This window comes from Artibeus jamaicensis, unplaced genomic scaffold, assembly GCF_021234435.1.
Source record: "Artibeus jamaicensis isolate MK-2021 breed Jamaican fruit bat unplaced genomic scaffold, CSHL_Jam_final contig_944, whole genome shotgun sequence".
Lineage (NCBI taxonomy): Eukaryota > Metazoa > Chordata > Mammalia > Chiroptera > Phyllostomidae > Artibeus > Artibeus jamaicensis.
In genome coordinates, this window is record NW_026522020.1 from 1,656,674 (window position 1) to 1,674,743 (window position 18,070).

General features: G+C 61.2%; 2 protein-coding genes across 3 annotated transcripts in view; one reads left to right on the forward strand and one right to left on the reverse strand.

Moving 5' to 3' along the window:
* Positions 1-4,711: 4,711 nt before the first annotated feature.
* Positions 4,712-10,117, forward strand: SNORC (secondary ossification center associated regulator of chondrocyte maturation). The gene is made up of 3 exons (XM_037143851.2): positions 4,712-4,784; positions 9,711-9,893; positions 10,008-10,117. The coding sequence occupies exons 1-3, from the start codon at positions 4,712-4,714 to the stop codon at positions 10,115-10,117; spliced, it is 366 nt and encodes a 121-aa protein (XP_036999746.2).
* Positions 10,118-11,885: 1,768 nt separating this feature from the next.
* NGEF (neuronal guanine nucleotide exchange factor) overlaps positions 11,886-18,070 on the reverse strand; it is an 82,567-nt gene continuing 76,382 nt past the window's right edge. Inside the window, exons 8-13 of one of the 2 annotated variants that reach the window (XM_037144006.2) lie at positions 17,173-17,262; positions 16,044-16,207; positions 15,588-15,743; positions 14,892-14,971; positions 14,104-14,208; positions 11,886-12,845 (exon numbers count right to left, since the gene is read on the reverse strand). In XM_037144006.2, the coding sequence (XP_036999901.2) occupies positions 12,655-12,845; positions 14,104-14,208; positions 14,892-14,971; positions 15,588-15,743; positions 16,044-16,207; positions 17,173-17,262 (786 nt within the window). In that variant the 3' untranslated portion in view covers positions 11,886-12,654. The remainder of the gene's footprint in view (positions 12,846-14,103; positions 14,209-14,891; positions 14,972-15,587; positions 15,744-16,043; positions 16,208-17,172; positions 17,263-18,070) is intronic. The other variant, XM_037143996.2, reaches the window with a different exon arrangement.

The following is an 18,070-nucleotide window of genomic DNA, read 5'->3' on the forward strand; positions in this document are numbered from 1 at the left end:
TGATTTCAAATCCAGCTTTATTGCTGTGAAATCCTTAACAGTTGTACTTTAGATTTGTCTTTTTCAAGCACAATCTGATGGAATAATGGAACGTGTGCTGTGTGTGGTGCCTGGGCTTGTGCATGCCTCCGCCTCCCCAGGCTGGGTCCTGCCCTTGGCAGCCTCCCCCGAGCCCCCTAGTCCTCATCTGCCAAGGTGTATTCAGGCCAAAACTCCATCTCCCCCTCGATTCCATGCGCTCTCACTTTGGTGAGCATAGTGGCAGTTTGGGTAGCTAGCGACTACTGTCAACACAGAGCCAGTGTCCAGGGACCCCTGATGACGTGTCTCTCCCTTCCCCGGGGCACAGCTGCCTGGCCCGAGGCTGCTGGTGCCTTTGTGCAAAGGCTGCTGTTCACACTTGGGCTCTCTCTTCTCGAAAGAATATCCGCCAAGGTGTGCTGGGTCTGAGAACCAGGCGAGAGGCTGGGTGCTCCACTGCAGGCTCGTACACTTCTGCCCACCTACCTGCCCGAGCTTGCACAGCCGGTCATCCACCCACAGGCCGCCCAGCTGGTTTACTCCTGGGAGTCAAATCATTCCCGTGGCCCCTCTGTCTTTGATGCTCACTGCCATGTTCGCACCCATCGGACCCCGACCGAAATCAGTTGTCCCACCCCGTCACCCCGGCCTGCAGAGCACACAGCCCAGAGCTTTTTGGAGAGGCGGGTCTTTTTACCAGCGCGTCTCAGCGCCTCAGTGGGGTGCACGCTGGGACTCACCGAGCACGTGTCACTTAGGTGAAAGTGTGAGTCACCTGTGATGAATCCGGTCCCACGTCCCTTCTGTCCCAAGCCCTTGGCCTCCTGCCTCTTGAACCCAGGGCACTCGCTGAGTCTGGGTCACGGCCGACCCACCAAGCATGAGAGCTGCTTCGAGAGCAGTGGCTTCCAACCTTTCTCGTCTCCCGGCCACAGGAACTCATCACCAGAATTCCACGGCACTCCAAAAAAATTTCACTGCTCTGCCAGAAACAGGTATGACTGTGATTCATCCACACCAGCGGCTATTGTTGTGTTGGCTGTTGTCCTTATTTTACTTGACAATAGAAAGGAAAGAGGTCCATGCCCCTGACTGAGTAGGTTGTGCCTGTTCAGAGCTTCTCTCAGCACGCTGCTGCCGCTCTAGATGCCTGAGCTAAACGCTGAGCTCAGAGTCTGCCCAGTAGGTCCCTGCCGATACGTGTGCCCTGATCTGAGGTCACTCACGTCCTGCTCATTAACCCCTCGGAATTCATTCCCACACAGGTTCCCCAGGTTTCTGTTCATATAAATTAGTAACATCTTACCAAGTATTCACACATTCATTTCTTGCTAGAATAGTTAGCAGTTGTTTTCGTGTGTACTTAACGTTCTTCTGCCTCCTTGCTTGCCTTGCTTCTAGTTATGGGTATGGAGACAGCGAGGGGTTGTCAGGTGGGTGTGGGGAACAGGCACTTAACAGATGAGGTTGTTTATTATTCAGAGGAGAAAAGGCTGTTGTATTCAGACCAGAGCAGAGCTGGCTGCTGAGGCTGGGGAGGTAGGGGATTTGTGAGTGGAAGAGTCTGTGACTTGTTTGCATCAAACCTCCTCAGTCCACGCCCCAGGTCTCCTTCCCAATCAGTGCCCTAAATGTCCTCTAAGAGAGTCGTTACGACTATGAATTCAACGTAAGGCTGTAATTCTGCAACCCCGGCAAGTCTGAGGCCTGAGTTTATGCCTTGTAGCTATGAGAAATGGGAGATTTTTTAAATGACTGACATACAAGTGCTCTAGTTCTCCGGATACACCCTGACCTTAAAATTTAAGTCCTCGAAATTGTCCTTCCCTGTGAGTAACCAGCACAGCGAAAAGCAGCCGTCGACTTCACTGTTCTGATCATCATCGTGTTCTGTGAATGTCAAGTGCAGCATTTACCTGGTCCTATAAGCCTTGTTTTCAATGGGCACAACCCAGTCCTAACACAGGGCACAACCCAGTCCTAACACAGGGTATGTTAGCGGATCTCATTTTCCACGGCAGCACCGTCTGCATTCAACCAAGGGGCGGCAAACCAAGCTCGGAACACACTTCCTGAGACCGTTCTGGGGGGCCGTGCACCAGGACCTAGAGTCCCCTGCAGGCATTTCGAGCAGAAGAGATTTAATACAGGAGTGTGTCATGGTGTCCGAAGGGGTGGCGGAGTGAAAGACGGAAAGCAAGGCTCCTCGTAAATCAGCAGCTGCAGCGCGGGAGCTGATAGCAGCCTGGACAGGGAGCAGGAAGGTCACTCCAAGGCCAGAGCCCTGTCCACCAAGGTGGCTGGGGTTGGGGACCCTTCCAGCCTTCTGTCCTGGCAGTCCCCTCGCCCTGGCACTTTGTTACTGTTCCTGTAGCCAACACTGCTGCCCCTGCCAGAGGTGCTGTCAGAAATCTGAAGCATCAGGAAGGCACTTCTCCGTCCCCACCCTCCGTCTCCCAGCAGAGCCCCCCACTGGCAGACTTGGACAGGAAGTCAGCTGGCAGGACCCTCCGGAGTGTGACTTTGGGGTCTGACTGTACTTCTGTGCCACGTTACCTTGCAGGGCGCAGAAGATGAAGGTAGGGTACTGAGCCATCCAGCAGCACAAACGAGTGAACAGTGAGAAAAGGCTCATGGTTAAATCTCTCCCTCCAGTCCCAGCCGACCGCGTCCCAGTGCCAATGCCTGCAGTGTGCTGGGCATGAGGCTCTGTCCTGGGTATGCCCTGGAAAACACGCCATCGTCCCCGCTCTGCTGGAACTTACGTGGCAGAGACAGGCTGTCAGCCAAAGGACACGTCATCCAGAGGCACTGGGACGTGTGTGGCGAAGGGTTCTTACCTGGGACGCACAACTCCTGGGAAGTAGGCACCCTGATGAATATGTGGGCAAAAGCAGCCGCACAGGCCCTTCCTGAAAGAGGGTGCTCCTGTGGTCAGCAGACACGGAAGAGTCTCAGCATCATCACTCGTGGGAACTCCCCCACAGTGAGACACCGCTACAGACTAGGGCTCTGGAGGGAGGGCAGCGCTGATGGTGCCACGAACGCTTGGGGAAGGTGTCCGGCAGCGTCTACAGAACCTGAGCACTATCCGCCCTCGGACCCAGCAGCTTGGTCCTTAGATACAGGACCCAAGAGGGTTAGTGTGCACCTTCACCAAAGGCCACGTACAAGAGCATTCGTAGAGCTGTGTTCATGTTGTGAAAGTTCACACCTGGAAACGACCCATGTAAACAAACGTAGTTAACAAACAAACTGGAAACAAGGGTGGATGGGCTGCGGCACATGCAGACATCCGAGTGCTACTTGGCGATGAGCTTCACAACGTCGGGCCAGAGAGAGTCCATGTCACGTGATTTCATTTATGTGAAGTCCCCGTGTTGACAGAACTGATGCGTGGTGACAGAAGGCAGAATGGCACTTCTGGGGGTTGGTGGGGATCCCACCAGTCAACTGGGAATGTTCTCTCTGGATTTGGGTGCTGTTTACACGTACATCTCACAGTGTGTATGTTAGTCCTCAAAAAGATGGGAAACAACCAAAAATGAGTTTCATGTAAATGTAAGTGCTCAGAAGAAGTTAAAAGTGATGTGGTGTAAGTTGATGGGCACTGACAGGTCAGAACCGAGGCCTGAGTGGGGATGAGAAGGGAGCCCCTCAAGGAAGGACCCAAAGGGCTGCTTCGTGGGAGAGGGGAGGCAGGTGCACAGGCCCTGAGACGGTCGCGACTGAGCAGGGCGGGGAGGCGAGCAGGGCCAAGGCAAGCCCTCAGGTGGCTTCTTGTTCAGAGAGCAGCGGGGAACCGTGAAGGGTGGGAGGTGGGCGTGGTGGCGACATTTTCTGAGCTGTGGGGGCGTGCGGGGAGTAAGGCGCATGGAGAGGGACATCTGCCGACTTGATTGTGTGGCTCTTTGCCAGGTGGGACTGGGAGGCAGGCAGGCAGGGCTCTGTAGGATGTGGTGTTGGAGATGCCCGCCAGACACCCACGGAGCTGTCGGCGAGGCGATGGGCACCGTGGCCCTGAAGTTCTGGGCCAGACTCAGGCTGGGACACATGTCCCTGGCATACAGATGGCATTTCAAGTCTCAGTCACCTGGGAGAACAGCAAGAGGAGAGGACACAGCATTTAATGACATGAGCTTTTCTGGAAAGAGACAAGAGGGTTTGGACCGAAACTGCTGTAAAGCGCTCCCTGCCTGGCATCTGGAGCCCAGAAGTGTTAACGGCCTGGGGCCGAATCTCCCAGGCCTGAGCCCAGGGCCCTGGATGCTGAGGTGCAGATTCCTGGGCCCAACCATGACCCTTTGAAACTGCCCACGGCGTCTGCGTTTTCCAGTTCCCTGGGCAAGTCTTACACGTTGGGGTGAGGGGGGGTGCAATTTCCTTTGCTCTCTGAGGGTGGGGCTGCTCCAGAAGTCAGGAAAGCGGTCTGCTCTGTTAGCTCTGCTGTGTGTGTGTGTGTGTGTGTGTGTGTGTGTGTGTGTGTGTGTGTGTGTGTGAGAGAGAGAGAGAGAGAGAGAGAGAGAGTCAGTGTTGGCAAGCCTGGGGGGCGGGCACGGTGTCCCAGGAGGACAGAGTTTGCATTGATGAAAACCCTTCCAGCCCTTTGATACCTCTCTCCCGCTGCCCTGAAGCTAACCAGCTCAGTCCTCGGTGCCTCCCGCTCGCCACCACACGCTCTCGGTCCAGGATGGCGTTCTGTCTGGCCTTGCGCGTGGCACTGCTGCTCCTCGCTGGGGTCCTGGCCCCTGCGGTGCTCACAGGTAAGGCTGCGCCCTGGGCCCTGCTGCCAAAGCCTCCTGGGGTCAAGGAGCACCTTGGCCAGATTCTCAAATGCCCTGGGGGCAGAGGTCCTTCACAGCAGAGGGGTGGCCATGGGGTGATGCAGCTGAGGGCTCCCTGGAGACAGATGGCAGCAGTCGGGGACTGGTAGCCACAGGGACAACGGCCTCCAAAGCAGGGCCAGGGATGTAGCTACCTGGGGACGAGGGGACTATCCCAGCACCCTAAAATCTGAAGCTTTCCAGGTCTGAGAGTCGGGAGGGGACTCCTGGCCCAGAGCAAGGGGCTGAGGGGCTGGAGACCTCTTTAAACTCTGCTGGCCTTCTCTGTTGGTTTTCTGAAAAGCCTTAAGTGAAGCCCCAGGCCCTCTCCCCACACCAGGAAAACGGCCAGGTCGGGCACTCAGGCCCTGCCCAGAGACGGGATGGTGGGCCTGGGGTCCAGCAAGGGCGGCAGGCTCCGAGGACCTCAGCCCCTGAGCCCCAGCCCTGGGCATGGCTGTGCAGCCCAGGTGGGAGAGGCTGACCCCCAGGCTGGCTTCAAAGCCTGAGAGAATAAAAGGCCCAGAGGGGTGACGGCTGGTCTTTCTCCTGGGAGAGAGCAGTCTCTGTTGGCCGTGATGTGGCCAAAGGACAGTGTTTCAGGACCAGGGGGGGGGTGCCCCATGGCAGGAGCGCCTCCCCGCAGCATGGGCTTTGGGGAGGCACCTGGGTAGCAGGTGAGTGTGGCCACGAGAGTTGCTGGGGGGTATGTGTGCAGCCCCTACTGCAGGCACAGGCAGGGAGGCTTGAGACGCCCTACAAAGAACTGGCAGCCTGGCTTGGCTTCGGGCCCCTCCTGGCCGTTCTCAGCGTCTCAGTCCCTTCTTATCTGTAGGATGGTGACCTCCCTGGTGTCTCCACCTCCCCCACGGGAGTGCAGGCCAACTGAGTCCAGACCCCAGCTTTCAGGGTGGGCCAGGCATCGGGTGGTACTCAGTTGATGTCTGGGCCGTGTAATGTCCCTGTTCCTCCGAGGGGCGCAGGGTGGTCTCAGGGCAGGCCTGTCAGGCAGGCTGAGAGAGCACCACCTAGCTCCCTTTTGGGGGGAGAGGTGCCCAGGAATTGGAGAAGTGGCTGGAAGTGTGAGGTGGCATCTTCCATGGCCTGGATCTGCGACTGTGGTGCTCGCAGCCCCTGCCGCACCTCACTGAGACACTTCTCCCGCTGGCCTGGCGGGTCTGCGCTACCCGGGGAGCCCCTGTCCGTGTCCTGTGCCCTGAGCAGCCAGCTCGCCCAGCCCAGGCCGCTGGCCAGAGGTGCTGAACCGCACTGGGCACCCACAGCCTGGGTGGGTGGGCTCTGTCCTCCACCACAGGAATGCTTGGGTGGGGGAACAGCCTCGTGTTTGGCGTCACCAGGGATCTCAGCTGGCCTCACCTCTTTCCATGTGTCCTACCAAAAGGGACAGGCCAACTCCTCCCCGAGTCTTCAGGGTTCTGGCTGTCCTCCTTCCTGCCGTTGCAGAAGGGGTGTAGCAGGCCCGGCATCCCCCTGCCCGCTGATCAGTGGGTGGGGGTCCCGTAGCTGACAGGCCATAAAGGAGCGGTCCCATGGCTGCCGTCCAGGCCAGCCTGCTGTCCTCCCCACTGGTCGCCTGTGGCCACAGCTCCTGGGGCAGGGGGAGCAGGCCAGGTTGAACAGGCGGGAGGCCAGGGCGGGGATGAAAAGGCCCTTCATGGCCCGTACAAAGGCCGTCTGTGAGCACGGGCGCCTGGCCTCAGGGCCCTGTGGTCAGAGAGAGCGCTGAACAAACGTATTTACCTACAGGCAGGGCAGCTGGGGGCGCAGGGCAGGGAAGACCCTGGAGTGCCCAGGACTGTGTCACCGGCCCCCACTCCCGCTGCCTTCCTCGGTCGGAACACGGAGTCCAGGGCCTTGTTTACTCTGGTCCTTGGAGCCCGCCCCTCCTCCTAGGTCCTCCGCCTTCTCTGTCCCCACGTAACGTCACTGCGGCTGACTCGCAGCTCGCCTCACCTGCCTGTGGGTTCATCCTTCACGCCCGGGCTTCCCTCGCCCCTCTGCAGACGTGGCCAGTCCAGCTGCTGGCAGCGTGGGGTGACCGGCTGCCTCGGGGAGGGTGGGCCGTGGCCTTGAAACTTTGTTTCCCCTCACGGAGACAGCTAGAGGGGGTTGAGAGGGTGATTCGGCCCCTCCCTGGCAGCTGAGCCTCCCATGCTGGGGGCTGGGGTGCCCGCCTGGGTGGCCAGGGAGCTGGCTGGCCAGGGAGCTGGCTGGCCCCCGGGCCCTGCTGCTTGGGCACAGATGAGCCCTGGGCCAGCCTGTGGGGGTCTCCCGCCAGAGTCAGCTGCAGTAGGCACACAGCACATGGGGGGCCTGGCCTGTGTCCAGCCAGGTAGCTGATGCCGGAGGGGCTCTAGGACGGGGGCAGCCCCGATGATGGTGATGGCGGCGTCATGACTGCCGTATGTGGCTGTGAGAGGCCTGGTCCGTCTCCTTCACAGGTCGGGAAAGTGAGGGTAGAGGGGCCCGATGAGAGTGTGCCGGAACCAGGATCTGGACCCAGTGCACTGGGTTTAGAAGCCCACCGGCTTAGTCCCCAGAGCCTTAGGGACCAACTGGTTGGGTGTTGGAGGAGGGGCGGGAGGAGGGTGCACTCATCAGGGATGAGGAGCCTGGGCCTGTGTGACCAGCAGGGAGGAGCTGGGCCTGGTGGGAGCAGCAGTGAGGCTGGCTGGTCACAGGGCAGGGAAGGGGGGAGGGCCTGGGTGTGCTGCCCGCGGCCCTGCTCAGGGGCCCTGCTCTCTGCAGAGACAGCCCCTGGGCTCCAGCAAAGGGCAGGGGTGGCCAGCTCCAGAGTGTGAGCCCATGGCCACCTGAGGGCCACTTGCCTTCTAAGCTCAGAGCTGGCTTCCCAGATGCCTCCCAGGTCAGCTGGGCAGGGTCCCCAGGAGCCTCGGGGCAGCTGCCCTGGCCAGGTGCCCAGCATTCGGAGGTGAGCTTGGGCCGGCAGTGGTGGGTCAGGGTGGTGCCCGCCTGCCGCCCTGTCTCGGGTGTGTGGGGAGCAGGTGGGGGCCAGTGGTTTCTCCGTGTTTGTGGGGAGACAGACAGTCTGCGGGCCCTAGACCTCCGGGCCTGCCAAGCAGTGGGTGCACTCAGGCCTTTTCTCTGCCCAGCTACAAAGAGCCTGAGTTCAGCCTGAGTAGGGCCAGAGCCTCCCTGGCAGCTCCCGGGCTGTGACCACTGAGGCCTGATGGGGCCACTTTGCCCTCCCCACAGGGACAACTTCACAGTTGGTGGGGGCCAGGGTGGCCCCCACATGAGCCTTCGGCCCCAGGACAGGGAAGCTCTCCCACCCCTACACCACTGGGTGCTGGCGCCCTTCCACCCCCACCCTCCCCCCACTGAGGCTTCCTTGTCAGGGGCATTTTCTGAAAAGGGGCACCAACTCGGGTAAGTCTTGGCCGAGCCTCCAAACCGAGCCAGCCAGGGCCGGGGGAGCCGTAAACATTTGTATTGGGAAAAGATCTTAAGTGTATAAAAGTGTTACAAGAATAATCCAGTGAGCAGTAGATTCTTCACACAGATTGACCAGTTTCCAGCATTTTACCGCATTTGCTGTCTGTCCTGTCCACCTCCCCGCCTGCCTGCCGGTCTGGATGCCGGTCCACTTGAGAGTGAGGTGCGGCTGTGCCCCTCTGCCCTGACACGTGCCCGAGGACAAGGCTGTTCTTCGCCCAGCCAGTCCCCTGTGCACAGCGGGGCGTGGGCCAGCGTGCGGCACCGTCCCCTGAACCGCGGGCCCCCTTGGCTCTTGCCAGTGGCCCAGACCATCTTCCGCAGGGGCCCTCTGCCCTGTCCAGACTCACGCTGCATTTAGTTGTCACGCCTTCGGGCTCTCATCTGGCACCACTCCTCAACCCCCGTTCGTCTTTTGACCTGACATTTTTGAAAGCCCAGTTACGTGGAGACTGACCCCAAATTTGGGCTTGGTTGGTATTTCCTTGTGACCTGCCCCAGGTGGGCTCTGGGGGCAGGAAAGCCCTGAAAGCACCTTTGCCTCCTCCCAGAACATCCCTGGGTCCCGTCAAGACCAGGCGTGGGCGGGCCCTGACCTCTGCCAGAGCTGGTAGGCTGGTGAGCCTTAGCTTGTGTGGGAGGGCAGGGGGCACCCACCTTCTCCTGGGGCTCCCCTCACAGACCCCAGACACCCCTCTGGCTCATTTGGAGACTGTTATGGGCAGGCTCAGTCCCTTAGGGTACAGAGGGCCAGTGGGCTTTAAGCCTCAACACCCAGAGGCATGTGTGGGTGCGGGGCCCTGTGTCCTGGCTTTACCCAGGCGGGGGCCACGGAGAAGCAGAATGACAGCCCTGGGCGTGGTGGCTTCTGCTGTCCAGCCCCTGCAGCAGGGACACTCTCCAGCCCTGTGGGGCAGCGTTCCCGGTTCCTGGAGAGGGCCCTGCTCCACCGTCCTGGCCTCTTCTCCCGGGTGAAGGCTGACCTGTGTCTGCCTCGTGGGGGCCCCTTGCAAGTGTCACCCCACCCAGGCCTACAGAGCCCACAGGTTCAGATGGGGGACCCCCGGCTCCGCTGGGAGAGAGGAGGTGCCATGTCCCCGGTTCCCTAATCTGCTGCCAGTTCAGGGCTCTCGCAGCTGTTTCCTCAGGCTCTTGGTCCTTTTACCCCAACCCCTGCCCCCAAAAACCTGTTTTCGTGTCGGCCTGGGGACTGTGGGGCTCCAGGGCCCCATGGGGCCTCTCAGCCTTGGTCATCTCACCCATGAGACGGGAAGGCTGGAGTAGAGCTGAGCTCCAGGAGCCCCAAACATAGTGCCACCTCCCCAGGGGTGGGGACACTTCCCTGTGGGCCTGCAGCCTGGGCCGCAGAGCCTGTCCTTGGCCTTGCAGCCGAGGGCCCGCAGGAGCCCGCGCCCACGCTGTGGAACGAGCCTGCTGAGCTGCCCTCCGGAGAAGGTCCCATGGAAAGCACCAGCCCAGCCCGGGAGCCTGAGGCCTCGGTTCCCCCCGGCGCCACCGCCCCGCCGAGCCCGGAGGACAGCACTGCACATGAGCATCTGGACCACAGCGGGGGTATGCAGTGGGTGGGCGAGGGCGGGGTGCAGGGGCGAAGGCGGAAGGCAGAGGGCGGAAGGGAAGGCGGAGGGCGGGTTGGACCCGGGCTGATGCGGCTCCCCGTACTTGCAGGCTCGCTGGGGCCCGGCGCCATCGCAGCGATAGTCATCGCCGCCCTGCTGGCCACCTGCGTGGTGCTGGCGCTCGTGGTCGTTGCGCTGAGAAAGTTTTCTGCCTCCTGAAGCGAATAAAGGGGCCACATTCTCGCCGGAAGCGCCTGGGTCTCAAGTGTGTACACCTGAGCGTGTGGTGAGTGGGGGAGGGTGACACCTCGTGACCTGTTGTGCACGTGGCCTGGGTGCCCGCAGGAGCCACACGTGTGTGCGCAGGGCCGGGCCGCCGGGTGCGGATCCTGGTGCCCTTTGTTCCGCCTCGGGGACCCCTCCACCCCAGGAAGCCCCGGAGCTGGTCAGCCTGGAGCCGTCGCCTAGCCTGGTACCCGCAATCCCAGGCAGGCCCCCAAGGCTGGGCTTCACAGGAGCCTAGGGCCTCGCAGCCCCACCCAGGGCAGCTGATTGGATGTAGGGAGGGTGGCCCATCTCGCCCCCAGCCACCCAGTTGCCCACAGCGCCCAGCTCGGCCCCGGCTCTACTGATTCTGATCAGGCCCTGTCTCCCACACTTCTCCAGGATCCTAGCATTTTCAATGCAGAGATTTAAATTATTTCCTGGCCACTCTGGGCACAGCAGGGAAGAAGCCATACTATGTCCTTCCAACGGAAGGGTCTTTCAGAGTGAGGACACCTGGAGGCGAGACTTCCGGCAAACACCTCGGGCCCAGGAGGGCCCAGGAGGTCCCTAGCATGGGCGGTGGGCACAGGCAGCTGCTCCTCCTCCTCTTCCCACCACTGTTGCAGCAGCTGCCTGGCCCCTTCCGTTCCCTGACCTCCCGGCCACACCTGTTCCTGCGAAGACCAGTTTTCCCCTGGATACTCCAGATGATGGCAGGTGGTGGCCACACACACACTCTGCCCAAAGCACATCACTGGCCACACTTTTCTGCTGATAAAGGACTGTCATGAACCTGGCCAGTTTTCATGAAACTGTTTCAAACACTTCATTTCACAAAGAACCTCCAGTGGCCAAAACCCTGCTTTGCACACACATGACCCAAGGCAGCAAGCTGTCTCCCAGCTTCAAAAGGAAGGCTGGGCGGGGCTGCCACTATCCCCGCCCCCCTCCGCCTGCAGCAGAGGGCTCCGAATTGGCCCCTCTCCCACTTCCCTCAGTCCTGGGAACCCAGGTGGGGCTGCCGGGCGCTCCGTCAGGCACAGGGCTTCGGTCCCTCCCCAGGGCCAGGGGCAGCCCCCGGGCGTGAACCAGCGTGTTTCGGGTGTGCGCATCTTGCAGGACTCCTGTGGTTCTCAGAGGACCTGGGGCCTCAGGGACACCAAGGGCCATGCCATGGCCTGTGGGAAGGACCCACAAAGTCCCACTGAATCTCAACCACGGGCTTCTAACAGGAGGCCTGTCCAGGCGCAGAGCAAAGGGAGTCCTGGCCGAGAGAGCAGGCTCCCAGTGGGGTGGGGCTGGGCGGGGACAGAACGGGGTGACGGTGGGGTGGCTGAGGGTTGGGGGAGGAGCTGCAGCCTCTGGGTAACTGGTCACTGTCCCTGCAGGTGGGGAGGAGTGTCTCAGCTCAGTGACTGGCCAGGTGGGAAGCCCCGGCCCCTGCCTGGGTCCGACTCCCTGTAGGACCACTACTCACTGACACCTCAGTCCCCCTGTGGCCTTCCAAACCCGTGTTCTCACAGGGCATCCCCAGCTCCCTCAAACACCCTGGCATTTCCGAAGTCCTGGAACAAGCGGAGGCCCCGACCCCAGAGGCCCCCTTCCCGCCTGGAGGCCGCCTAACCCCTCCTTCGGGATCTGCCTCTTCCACTGACCCGGGAGGGGGCTCCCCGTCCGGAACCAAACGCCTCATTCCTGTGTGCGGCTGGGCAATAAAGAATAGAACTTCACCTCCTTTATTTCATACATGATGCTTCTTTTAATGCAGCCAAAAATGGTATTTGCTTTCCTTGGAACCATAACCAATACAGGATGCAGTGACCAGTTCATTCCTTACAATACCCGAGCCCCCTAAAGGGCCAGAAGACATAAGGTACAGCCGGCCCATCAGGGAGCCAGAGGCAGCAGGACCCTCAGCCAGGCTCTGGGAGGCCGGCCTGCCATGAGGCAGGGCCTGGCCGCACAGCCAGGGGATGGCGGGGGGGACAGAGGCAGTTGGTCTCTCGGTCTCATAAACTGGGGACTGAGGGCCACTTGGCAAGCTCACCAGGTGACAGCAGTGAGCCTGGTGGATTCAAACGGCTTCTGGGTGGAGAAGGGTGCGTGCAGGGGGTCATGGCAGTCACCGCCCTCGCACCTGCCCTGGGCCAGGGACGCCCGGCCCGGGCCTCTTCCAGTGCCTGGCCAGGCCCCTGGAGCAGGCCAATCCTCGTCTACCCCCTCTAAGAGAAGAGAGGGAGGGACGGTGTAATACTGTTTAAAATACACTTTCTCGTTTGCAAATGCCTCAGAGGAAGGGCGTGGGCACCGCTTCTCCAGTTTGCAAGCAAGGGGCCAAGACGCATGAGCATTCACACGTGCCAGGGATGCAGGCGAGAGTGACCCCCGCACAAAGTCACCTGTCCCCAGAGCCCCTCCATGGTCCACGGGTTGGCCCACCAGGCCCTGCTCCCACCCACCCACACCCTAGCCCGGCTGGGAGCAGGGGGTCATTGCCGGTTCCGGCTGCCCAGCTTCCTGCGGTCCTTGTTCTGGCTGCGCTGAGGGTCCTCCATCTTGTGTACCCGGAAACATTCCTTGAGGTTCTGCGATCGGATCTTGGGATTCAGGATCTCCTCGGTCATGTTGCTGGGGAACCAGCCTCTCTCCTGGTCGTGCAGACGCTCGCCAAAGACCCACCCTGTTTGGGGAGGGGAGGGGAGGCTCAGGGGGGGCCCAGCGGGGCCTCCCCCACCCCAACCCCTGCACAGGGGCCAGAGAGACAGGAGTCTGGAGGGCCTGTCCAGAGGCACCTGCTCTGAAACCCCCACTGGAGACCCTCAGATGTGGTTGGCCCCCCACTCACTGGGGAGGCAAAGCCCTGACACCACCCCAGGGAGCACGGTGTGTGCGTGTGCGTGTGGCTGTGATGCGACCAGCTGCTCTGTGTGCCACAGTGTGTTCCAAGCATATTGACTTTGGGACCTGCTCCCAAGCCCTCAGCCCCAGGCTGTCCCACAGGATGTCGGGAGACCCCCAGGGCCACCCCTAAAAGCAAGAGATACTGAATCATCCTGTGGGGGGTGGGGGTTTGCTGATTGGTGGCACCGGGCTCAGAGGGTCACATCGCTCTTGTTGGGCCACCCCCCCCAGCCTCTCAGCCTCCAAGGGGCAGGTGGTCGGCACGGTGCCCTGGGTCCCCCCCCAGCACCCACAGGCTGCCCGGCAGTACAGGTCCCATTGCAGTTCCCAGCACACACTCTGCAGGCCACGGGGGACGGGTGCGCGCTGGTTTATTCTGGGGGAGGGGGGTTATGGACTCTGCTCTTCCAATGCCAGGTGAGCCCCTGGAGTTTGGAACCAGTGCAAGTGGCCTCCCTTGGACGTCACCAGCCAGAGGCCTTCCAGCCAGGACCTCAAAGGGGAGGAGGATTCTGGGAAGGGGGGTGCTCTGTGCAGTTTCAGGGATTCTGTTGTAGAAATAAGGGGTCAGTGTTTTGAGGAAGGGATATGAACCTCACTTGGCCCTGGGTAGGAGCTCGGTGGGCAGCTCCCTGGCCCACATGGGGCTCTAAGCCTGGTGGTCACAGGGTCACCTGGAAGCTTGTTGCAAATACAGGGGCTGGGGTCAGGGTGAGGGTGTTCCTGGCTGTCCTTCCTTCCGCCTGATAGGTGGGCCAAGCCCGTGGCCATCGGAGGGGACGGCACAGAGCCGGTGCTGGGCAGGGCCTGGGGCGAAGGTGGAGACAGCCCCCACTGGTCTGGGGAGGAGGCCCTGGGAGAAGCTGGGGAAGTCAGGGCGGGCGGGGTGGTCTGGGGGAGCATGACGTGCCAGGGCCTGGGCTTGCCTGCCCGGCAGCCAGCTTTTCCACCCGGGGGGCACTGCATCCTCGGGCTGGTGCAGGCCAGCAGCACAGTCCTGAGGCACCGGTGGGCGCCGCACCCAGCCCCTGCCTTACCGTCTTCCGTCTTGTCCAGGATGTTAAGGATGTCGGCCAGCTCCAGCGTCAGCTCGTCGGGCTGCTGGGCCACATACGGGTGAACACACTGGACCTGGGGGCAATCTGGAGGGAAGGGAGGGAGGCAGCCTGTCTGCATTGCAGCGTCACAGCGTCACCACCCTGCCCCCTACCCAGCCACCCCTGGACGCTGCTTGTCTTGCAGCAACTGAAAAGGAGTCATTTGAGGGAGGAGCCTTGGCTCCAGAAAAAATGAAGTTGGGCTGGCCGGGGACCCGGAGACAACATGCACAAAGGGTGGGTGGGCTGGGTGGGCTCTTATTCGAGGCTTCCTTCCAAGGGGACTTCAAGAATGTGCACGGGCCCTGGGAGGAAGTATGAGGTGCCCAGGGTACAGCGAGCAGCCGGGCATGGCAGCTTCCCGGCAGGCAGCTGGACTAGCGCCCTTCCATGTTTTCTGAGGTTTTCAGACACCCGTGACCCCAAAGAACACCACGTCTGCCTTCTGGGCCCAGGCTCCTCGCGGCTTCCTTGCAGTGCCTGTCACTTCGACCCAGGGACTTACCCCTTCAGTAACCGCGCGAGCAGGGGCCAAGCTCAGCACACTGAGCACCTCCATCAGGCACTAAGCTAGCAGCTGGCACCTGGGGCTCCCCCCGGCAGTGGAAGCGGGTACCCCGGAGGCCACGCGGGCCTCTGGGAAGACGGGCTCAGGAAGCACCTGAGGCTGATGCTATGGAGGCCTCACTGTCCCACCCAGAGGTGTCCTCATCCCAGAGGCCACTTACCTAGCAGCCTGGATGTGAAGGAAACAAACTTGGTTCTCCGGTTGGGGGCCAGCGAGGTCATCCAGCGCTTCATCTCACTCCTGGGACAGGGAAGAGGACAAATGCCCCAACCGCAGAGCCACAGCCCCACTGAGGGATAGTCCAGCCAACTGGCTACTCAGTCCTGAGCCTTGCTCAGGGCTACAGCAGGACCAGGTGCGCAATTCTCCCCTGCAGAATCTCCCCGGTGCGCTTTAAAAAGTCAGCTGATGAAGGCAAGCACTCTGCCACGTCCCACGGTCACCCCTAGTCACAGCCAAATAGGCTCGCCAGCTGCCGAGAAGTAACATCCCTGCCCCAGGCTGTAGGGGGCGGGGCCTAGATGGGCAGGGCGGGGCCCTGGGGGGAGGGCGTCTCCCACACTGATCTTGGCTGCAGGGCAGGTCGCCTGGCTGCTCAGGGAGGTGCAGAGATGGTGGCTCCCTGGTCAGCCTGGCCCTAGGGTCCTACAACACCTCATGAGAAAGGAGGGCCTGCCCAGTGTCTGAGGCCATGAGGGAGCACATGTGTATGTGTGCACGCACACGCACGCACACAGCAACATGCTACACCTGGACGCGGACCCCGGAGAGAAACCCTCCCCACAGGTCCAGGGCAGGGAGAACAGGAGCTGGGCGGCCAGGGACGGCAGCGAGGCAGGAGCAGCGCGGCACTCACTGCGAGGACGCCTTCAGCATGTAGGTGGCCTCCCGGTCGTCGGAGTTCTCGAGCAGCCGCAGGATGAACACATTGGCCAGCGTCTGGCCCTGGTCCTCCAGCTCCTCCACGCGGAGCAGGCCCCGCGGTGCCGAGTCGAACACCTGGTACTTGTCTCTGGGGACCGAGGGTGGGGGGACAGGGGCACGTCAGTCTTGGGGAAGCCCTGGGGTCCCAGGGGACCTCACCCTGGCCGGCAGCAGAACCAGCCACTGCCACTCCCGGGACGCCTGTCCCCCATCCTGGAACCGCCCCTCACACCGTGTGACCCAGGGGGTTTGAGTAAACTTGACCGAAGGCCCAAGGCTGGGCGAGAACGGAGCTGACCTCAAACCTGACTGAAAGCCGGAGCTCCAGCTAGCCATCCCGCCAGGCCCCGGGAAGCCTGGCTCCTACACGCCTGCCCCCAGCGCTCACCCCGGGATCTGCCGGCAGATCACCAGCAGGTCGTTGAAGAGGAAGAGGTAAATTTCCTGGAAGAGTTTCTTGGTCCGCAGCGTGCGGGAGGTCTTGGGGCCCGACATCTGCTGCAGCTCGCCCTGCTTCAGCAGCCAGCGGGAGTGGGAGATGATGGGCACTGACTGGGAGGGGCGGGGGAGGCGTCAGAGTGGCTGTGCCCGGGCGCCGCTCCCCACTGCTCCCCCGGGCCCTTGCTGGGGTCGTGAGCGGCAGGCACACTGGGCATGTGAGGGCTGCACTGGGCCTGGGGCACACTCAGCACTGGTGGGGGAAGGGGTGCGTCCTGGACAAAGCAGGGAGGGCAGGTGTGTCTGTGTGTGAGTGCAGCTGTGTGTGTGCCTGGGTGCAGCTGTGTATCGACCGTTGCCTGTGTATCCATGTGCGCTTCTATGTAATGTGTTTGTGTCTAGGTGTGTCCCTGTGCACAGCATATGTCTGTACACATGTAACTATGTGTTCACACAGGCACCTCTGTGTGTGTGTGTCTGCACCCCCAAGTGAGGCAGAATCAGAGGGAGCCAGGGTCCCAGGGGGTGGGGACAGTGGGCTGTGCGAGGCCCCCACTGCATGGCTCAGGGGCGGCCCTGCACCCGGCCGTCAGCTGGCAGGTGGAGTACCGTGACGCACAGGCCGCATCTGCGTCCTTGACTGGGGCCCACTCTCCCAACCAGCATGACCTTGGTGACCTTGGAGGGCACTGTGAGTCCACATGTCCGCATGACCGGAAACCCAGGCTCTCAGGCTCACTGAAGCCTGAAGCTTTGCGTAAAGTTTCAGGAGGAGGTTGGTAACTTCTGGCAGGATCTCAGATCCCAGCTCTGAGAGCCCCAGGCCGGTCCCTCTCGGGCACTTCACGTAAACTCGCCACCCATCTGATGGTGGGTGGCTGTGGGGGCCCACACGCCTCTCAGAACAGAGCCCAAGCCAAGGTGAGGGTCTGCCAGGCACAAGGCAGAAGGGCACCCCCCGCCCAGGGGTCAGGGACAGTCTCTGGGGGAGGTGACACTGCACTGAGACTCAAGGGTGCCTGGCTGGTGACCAACTGGGCCACTGGGTTGGGTTGGCAAGCAGGTGGGGGTGGGCTCACCTTGATCTTAAACTCCATCTTCTTCTGAATGCTGATCATCTGCTCGGTGCGGCTCATCTTCCTGACGCCCTCGTTGCATGCTTTCACCACCTGGGGTGAAAAGGAGGTCGAGTCAGGCCGCCTGCAGTCAGCTGTCCCTGGTCACTTCCTCCTGCCCATGGCTGAGACCCACCGGCCCACCTTGTGCGGGCTAGAGCTCCCTTCTCTAAGTGGGAGAAATTGTCAGGCTGTTAGGAAGCAAGTTTAAACAGTAAGATGTCCTCAGTCATCTGTCAGACTGGAAAAGACAGGTGAGCTGGGGGGGGGGGGTGCTGAGCCCTGCCACCCACTGAGGGGGAACGAGGGTCCCCCAACCTTCCTTAGAGGCAATCCAGGCACCAAGAGGCCTAATAAAACCGCGTCTCCGGGGACTTCTGGGGGCTCCTTACGAAGAAACGATATTCCACACCGGGTCACAGGTGCCTGGGACAGAGCCCAGTAGCCCCCAGCAGGCACTCAAGTGTGTGTGCATGAGGATGGTGCCCAAAGTCCAGTGGGCTGAACAGTCCCTGCAGCAATGGAGAAAAACTGTCATCGACCTACGTGTCCATCAGCCGGGATGAGGAGCACTGACAGAGCCACGTAAGGAAGTACTCCGAAATCATAAAAATTGTTAACAACTCTACGTGCTCTAAACTGGAGAGCAGAGCTGGTTCTGAGCCAGCTCCTCTTTTGCAGAGAATGTGACCTCACGAGGGTGCCCTGGTGTGGAGGGAGGCCTGGAGGGGTGGGTGCCGGCTCAGCCCAGGGGGTGGGGACTGGTGCGGTCTCTACCTTCTTCTTTCTGGCATACAAGCACAGTCTGGAATTTTTTGCAATGAGTGGCAACTGCTTTTATAAATTTAAAAAAAAAAAAACC